Raw genomic sequence first — 6,608 nt, 5'->3', positions numbered from 1 at the left:
CCCTTATCGGCATTGCGCGGGGCGGGAAGGCGCGCGGGCGGAGCCGCAGATTTCGCTCCTGATTTCGGCCGTCTCTGCCTTACAGATTAAGTACACCGGCTTCAGGGACCGGCCCCACGAGGAGCGCCAGGCGCGCTTCCAGAACGCCTGCCGCGACGGCCGCTCGGAGATCGTAAGTCGGCGGGGCCCCGGCGCGCGCGGGTCACTTGTTGCGCGGGGACCGCGCGGCCCAGGCGGGTTCCGGACGGCGCCGCGGATGCCGCGGCTCCCGGAACTGAGCGGGCGCCTTCTCACTTCCTACTCGGGATTCAGAAGGCGAAACCAGACGCTGCAGGCCCGCTCCTCGCGGGGACACGCTTTCCCCGTAGCCCGCCGCGGTGGCTCGTGTTTCCCAGAGCCAGCCTGGCGCACAGTTCACCGCGAGTGGAGCTCCAGCCCGAGCCAAAGTAAATAAGCAAAGGTCCTTATATAGGCTGTGACACCGATGGGGGTGGGGGGTCTTCGGGGTATGTGCGGGAAGAAAACACCCACTCGGGAAAAGGACTGGAGCTTCATTCGAGGTCAGCGATAGTTTCCTAGACGATGGATTTGTTGGTAGATTTATATGTGAAGCTCTTTCGCTCCCAGAATGAGAATAAATCTTTACTCCAGTTATCTATTGTCCTGATAGAAAAGGGAGGTTTAAAAGAAAAAGGGCCTACAGGACGTTTAATTTTTTTTTCCTGGAATATAATGCTTCAAGAGAATCGGGGGGGAAAAAACTATCAGTTGTTTCCCACCCCCCCCCAAACATATCCTGTTTAGTGTTGCAGTACCTAAAGAACCGCATATGGCTCTGCAAAAACCACCGTTGATCTCCTGGAGGCCCGTTTGGGTGTGATAGACTTGATGCCTCACCTCCATCAAACCTAGGGTTGAAAAAAAAAACAAGTGTCCTCCATTCATCGCCTTTTGTCCAATTGGAGGTATAATGAGGCAACGATGGGAAGAAACTATAGAAAAAGAGATTGATTATTTGTTTAAAAAATGTTGAAGCACTGTATAATGGACTCTTTTTATCTTGCATTATGACTTGAGCCCATTGCTTTGGCAGAGACTTGAAGCTAAGGTGCTATTTGAACAGAGGTTAACAGTAGGAAGGCATGTTGGAAAATTTATTCCTCCCCTTTTACAATCAATTATTTGTTTTTATTGAGGTGTAATTCATATACTATAAAATTCTCCTGTTCACAAAAATCAGATTTATTTTTAAACAGTATTTAATATTTAAACAATGTTTTTGGAATTATATAACTGATAGATGATAAATTTTTGAGGAGCTTTTAAAATATTTGATCATTAATGTATATTATGAGAGAACTCCAGTTTTAAGTCCACCTCCAAGTTTATTGATAATTGTAATATTTGTGTATAAAACAAATACTTGGGGCTGGGGATGTGGCTCAAGTGGTAGCGCGCTCCTCTGGCATGCGTGCGGACCGGGTTCGATCCTCAGCACCACATACAAGCAAAGATGTTGTGTCTGCCAAAAACTAAAAAAATAAATATTAAAATTCTCTCTCTCTCTCTCTCTCTCTCTTAAAAACAAACAAATACTTTTTGATTTTGGCACTGAGTGATAGAAGGAAAGAATCATTCATTAGTTGGTCCAGTGACTGTCATTCTTTGCCTGGGTTTTCTTTTGCAAAAGGTGGATGGATAATAGTTTACGTAATTAAAGGATTTCCCGGAGGTAAATGATGAGATACAAAATGCTGTCACATTTTTAAAGCTGAGATTTTTTTCTGAAAACCAGTGAAGCATCGCCTGTAGGGTGCTTTTAGTTGTATCATACTTTGCTGCATGTAATTGTGAACTGAGGGTATAATTTAGCCTATAGTATATCTGAAGAGTTATATTCTAATATTGTTAAAATATAGCAGTGTTATATAGGTTGTTATATTTGTCATAAATTTCTTTCCAGGGTGAATTAGGCCTTCTCCCCTTCCAAATAACTGATCTTACAAATTTTAATAAGTTTTGTTTAATTTGTTTTCTGAGAAATATTAAAGGTTGAAGGATGTAGATTGATTTCTATAAGATTTGCCCTTAAGATGGCACTGGCACGTGTTGTTTGTTGAGTAATGTAATATTTGGGGAGGAATTTCACTTTTTTCTTTTTCTTTTTTCCCCTCTCTTCCTTGTTTTTCCCTTTTAAATCATTGTTGCCCAGTTTAAATTACAGGATCCTGCCTGGGCACAGTGACACACATCTGTAATCCCAGCTGCTCTGGAAACTAAAATAGGAGGATTGCAAGTTTGAGGTGATCCTCAGCTACTTAGTGAGGCCCTCAGCACAAGACCTTGTCTCAAAATAAAAAATAAAAAGGGCTGGGTATGTAGCTCAGTGATAAAACTCCCCAGGTTCAATACCCAGTATTTAATTAATTAATTTACAGGATCTTTAGCTCCTAGAGGTTGGAGACTGTACTAAGCCTGAATAAACCCCTCTAAAAACAGGTGCTTTGCAAAAGGCCCTTTGTATTAGAGGTACTGATTATTTGAATTTAGAGGCTACACAATTTAAGGCCTGAAATTTATCTTATGACTTATGAACAGGTTGGTTTCTACCTATTTAGTAGTAGAAAAGGCATTATTTTCTATTTGACAGTGGTCATATATGGTAAAGATAAACATAGTTCTCAATTCCCCAATTATTCCATTGCCCCAGTTGCTGTTTTTTTTTCCCCCTCATTTTTAACATCTTGTGTACCAGGGAGATTAGTAAAGAATTTATTTTACATTTAGAGGTGAAAGAAATTAAGGGCTGTAATACTTCCCTTTCACTACAAAACTTATCAGACTCTTTTTTTTTTTTTTCAAAATTTTTTAGTTGTAGATGGACACAGTACCTTTATTTTATTTGTTTGTTTACTTTTTTAAAGTGGTGCCAAGGATCAAGCCCAGTGCCTCACGCATGGTAGGCATACGCTCTACCTCTGAGCCACAACCCCAGCCCCTGTTAAGACTTTTTAGCACATAATGAAATAATAGTGATTGTGGGTGAGAGCTAGAATTTATTTTGGTGAAATTTGATTTATTCCTCTTTTGAATTGTTATTGTAGTAAGGATATTGGAGATGTCTTCAACACGAATAATTAAAAAAATGCTTACAGGGGTATGTTGACTCTACTATGGGGAAGGTAAAAACTGATATATATTTTTAATCCTGAAGATTCAGTGGTTAAAAGTATATTGGATTGGCATAAGGTGTGCCATTTTTTAAATTTGTGAAAACTATAAAATACAGTCAAGACAACTTGGAAGTCTTGCATACTGACATTTTCCCACTGTAATATTTTAATATTTTCAAACAGAATTTCCTGACTCTTATGTGTAGGTATTCTACTTAAAAAGGGATCCCACTGTAGCTCAGTGGTAGAGTGTTTGCCTAACATTGGTAAGGCCCTGGATTCCATCCTCAGCACCTCAAAAAAAAAAAAAAAGTTACTGGGTAAAGTAAATTTGGAAAACACTATTCTAGAATGATTAATTTTTAGTTTTTACCACTTTTTCTCTCAGGGAGGGATCTTGGTGAGAAAGTGGTAAAGCAGGAAATCTCTTCTGAGTTTTGCATTCAAACAGGAGATGAAGTAATAAGATCTTCAGAGTGTCTTAGCACTATGCTGGTTTGGAAGTAGAAGGGTTTGCTACTGGATAAACTAAGTACTGAAGAAATGTGATTCAGAGGTTTTGACACAGGACATTCATTCATGGGTTTAATCTCTTATCTACTACCATTCTGTTCTGGGAGAATTTCATTATCTGAAGCTAAAAGTTGCCACTTTTATTAATCTCAAAGTTATTTCTCTTAAGCAGGGTGCATTGGGGCACACCTATAGTCCCAGCTACTTGGGGAGGCTGAGGCAGGAGGACGGCTGTGCTCACAAATTGGAAGCCAGCTTGAACAATAACAGACAACCTTCCTCCCCTATCTCAGACAGACAAAGGTTATATTTTTCAGAAAACATTTATATGGTGTTTACTTGGTACTGTTCTAAGCATTGTGCAAATATTAATTTGTGAGGAAACTGAAGTATGCCTCAGGTCATACTGCCTAGGCAGTTTTTCTTCTAGAATCTGCTTTTCATTTGACTAATGGTTGTGCTATTATGGATAAAACTTATTCTGATAGTGCATGGAAAGATTTTTTTTAAAAAAAATTACTATTGTAATATTGATGTTAGTTTATTTCAGTTTCTAGTCATAGAAAATAATTACCACAAGAAAAGGGCATCCCAGTTGATGAAAGAAATGCCATCAAAGATGTCTAGAGATTTAGCAGTTGAGTTGACAAAGTACCTACAGTACCAATAATAGAAATAGGAAGTATAATTTTTACCTTTAAAAACAGAATAAACTGTTAACCAGTAGGGGAACTAGTGGATAGTTATATTAGCTAATGGTTTTAAACAAATGGTTCAAAATGTGAAGCCCTTGCTTTCAGATGAAGACTGTGTTTCAAGTGATGATGCTTCAGAATGTAATCAGTAAAATAAACCAAACAAAACTTTCTGGTTTCAGCAAAGAAGAGTTTACATTTAGACAATGAAAATGTATTTAAAAAAAAAAAAAAACCTGCTTGTTATTTCTTTCAGAAAGAAATAGGAGGAATAATGTTATTTCTGTTTTTTACATGGGAGAAATATAGAGTTAAATTGCTCAGGGGCTACATGGAATGACACTTAATGAAATGGTTTTAGACTCTTCTGTCTGAGCTGAACCGTCCAAATCTTCTATAAATATTAGATGAACACTCAGTACTTTTAGTTGTAGTTAGAGCTACTTCTTCTATAGTAAAATTTTAGAAAAGTGCATATTTTTTTAAATCATCTAACGTTTTAGAAAGAAGTACTGTCACATTACATGCTAATGTATGGTTTATAACAAGAAAAGCAATCCCTAGTGCATTTTTTTCTTTCTTTCTTTCTTTTTTTTTTTTTGGTACTGGTGATTGAACCCAGGGGTGCTTCGCCACATCCCCAGTCCATTTTTACTTTTTGAGACAGGGTCTCACTAAGTTGCTGAGACTGATTTTGAACTTGTGATCCTCCTACCTCAGAGGCCTCCTGAGCTGTTGGGATTATGGGCATGCACCACTACATCCAGCTCCTAGTACATTTTTTAACATGGGTTTTAAAATCCATTTAAAAATGCTCTTCTGGTTTTTATTTTTTATTTTTTTAGTACCTGTGATTGAACTCAGGGGCACTCGACCACTGAGCCACACCCCTAGCCCTATTTTGTATTTTATTTAGAGACAGGGTTTCACTGAGTTGCTTAGTGAATCACTTTTGCTGAGTCTGGCTTTGAACTCGCGATCCTCCTGCCTCAGCTTGCGGAGCCACTGGGATTATAGGCCTGTGCTACCACGCCTGGCAAAAATGTACTTACTGCAATTTTTTTTTTTTGTATCACACACCATTCAGTGTTTCCTTGAGCGAAGGAAATCAAGAAAGATTAAATGTATCATATAACTTTAAATTGTGATATGCTTTTAAATTCAAAATCTTTAGTTCACTAGTGGTTTTCACATTTAAAAATATTTAAAAGTTTTAAAATGCAAGGACAGTGGTTTCTGGTTAGACATTAGCAATGTAAGATCCTAACGTCAGCAAAAAATGACCTGAAAGAAAGTATTGATTCCATGTCTGATTTTATATTTAAGCAGCCAATGGCAAATGTCCTCAAAATGGAATCAGATGTTTGTAACTTAATACTTAAGAAAAATGATGAGTGCATGTTTTTTACTTTTAAGTATTCTCAGTGCTGCCTGGCTTAAGACATAAACTGATGTAAAAATAAATGACTGCCTGCATAATTTATGTAATGTCCTGCTCCTGATCCTGTTTGTATTGATTTTTCTAAAAGGCTTTTGTGGCCACAGGAACCAATCTGTCTCTCCAGTTTTTTCCGGCCAGCTGGCAGGGAGAACAGCGACAAACACCTAGCCGGGAGTATGTCGACTTAGAAAGAGAAGCAGGCAAGGTAGGAAACATTTCTTTTCAATTGGTGAGTTGTTTTCATTAAAGGTTTTCTGATGATATACATTATTAGCAATCGTGGGTTACCCAGGTATATGATCAGATTTGCTTTCATTCCGTATTATAAAGATGTAATACAGTGTTTTTAAAATCTCTGTTATACTATATCACACATTACTAATTTCACGAATATAATATTTATCGAAGAAAGTTGTAGCCCATAAGGAAAGCAGTGAACTTTCCTACAATAACACTTAAAACCTAATTCTTTTAAAAGTGTTGACAAGAACTTTTTGTGTTTACTAAAATATGTGTGACTACAGTGTTGTAAAAAAAATGAAATTAAGAGAAAAGTGGGAAGGCTCTATAGGCTTACAAATTCACAGTATTTAGAAGTAGCTCATGGGTAACTTTCTAATTCTATTGTAGCAAAATTAATTTTGAGAAAAACTTTTAAAACTTCAACTTGGAAAAATTGTTTTGAAAAAGTTTCTGGGAAAACAGATTTCTTACAATTTTTATTTTAGAAGTTTAGGCAAAAGGAGGTTGGGCTGTGGCTCAGTGATAGAGTGCTTGCCTAGCACA

The 6,608-nt window shown here is 37.7% G+C and overlaps 1 protein-coding gene across 1 annotated transcript in view; it reads left to right on the top strand.

Moving 5' to 3' along the window:
- Cbfb (core-binding factor subunit beta) overlaps positions 1-6,608 on the top strand; it is a 51,867-nt gene that overhangs the window by 1,115 nt on the left and 44,144 nt on the right. The window contains exons 2-3 of the mRNA XM_015496321.1: positions 3-172; positions 5,911-6,027. Coding sequence (XP_015351807.1) covers positions 3-172; positions 5,911-6,027 — 287 coding nt within the window. The remainder of the gene's footprint in view (positions 1-2; positions 173-5,910; positions 6,028-6,608) is intronic.

Source organism: Marmota marmota, unplaced genomic scaffold (assembly GCF_001458135.2).
Source record: "Marmota marmota marmota unplaced genomic scaffold, marMar, whole genome shotgun sequence".
Taxonomy (NCBI): Eukaryota; Metazoa; Chordata; class Mammalia; order Rodentia; family Sciuridae; genus Marmota; species Marmota marmota.
This window is presented reverse-complemented; position numbering and strand designations above follow the sequence as displayed.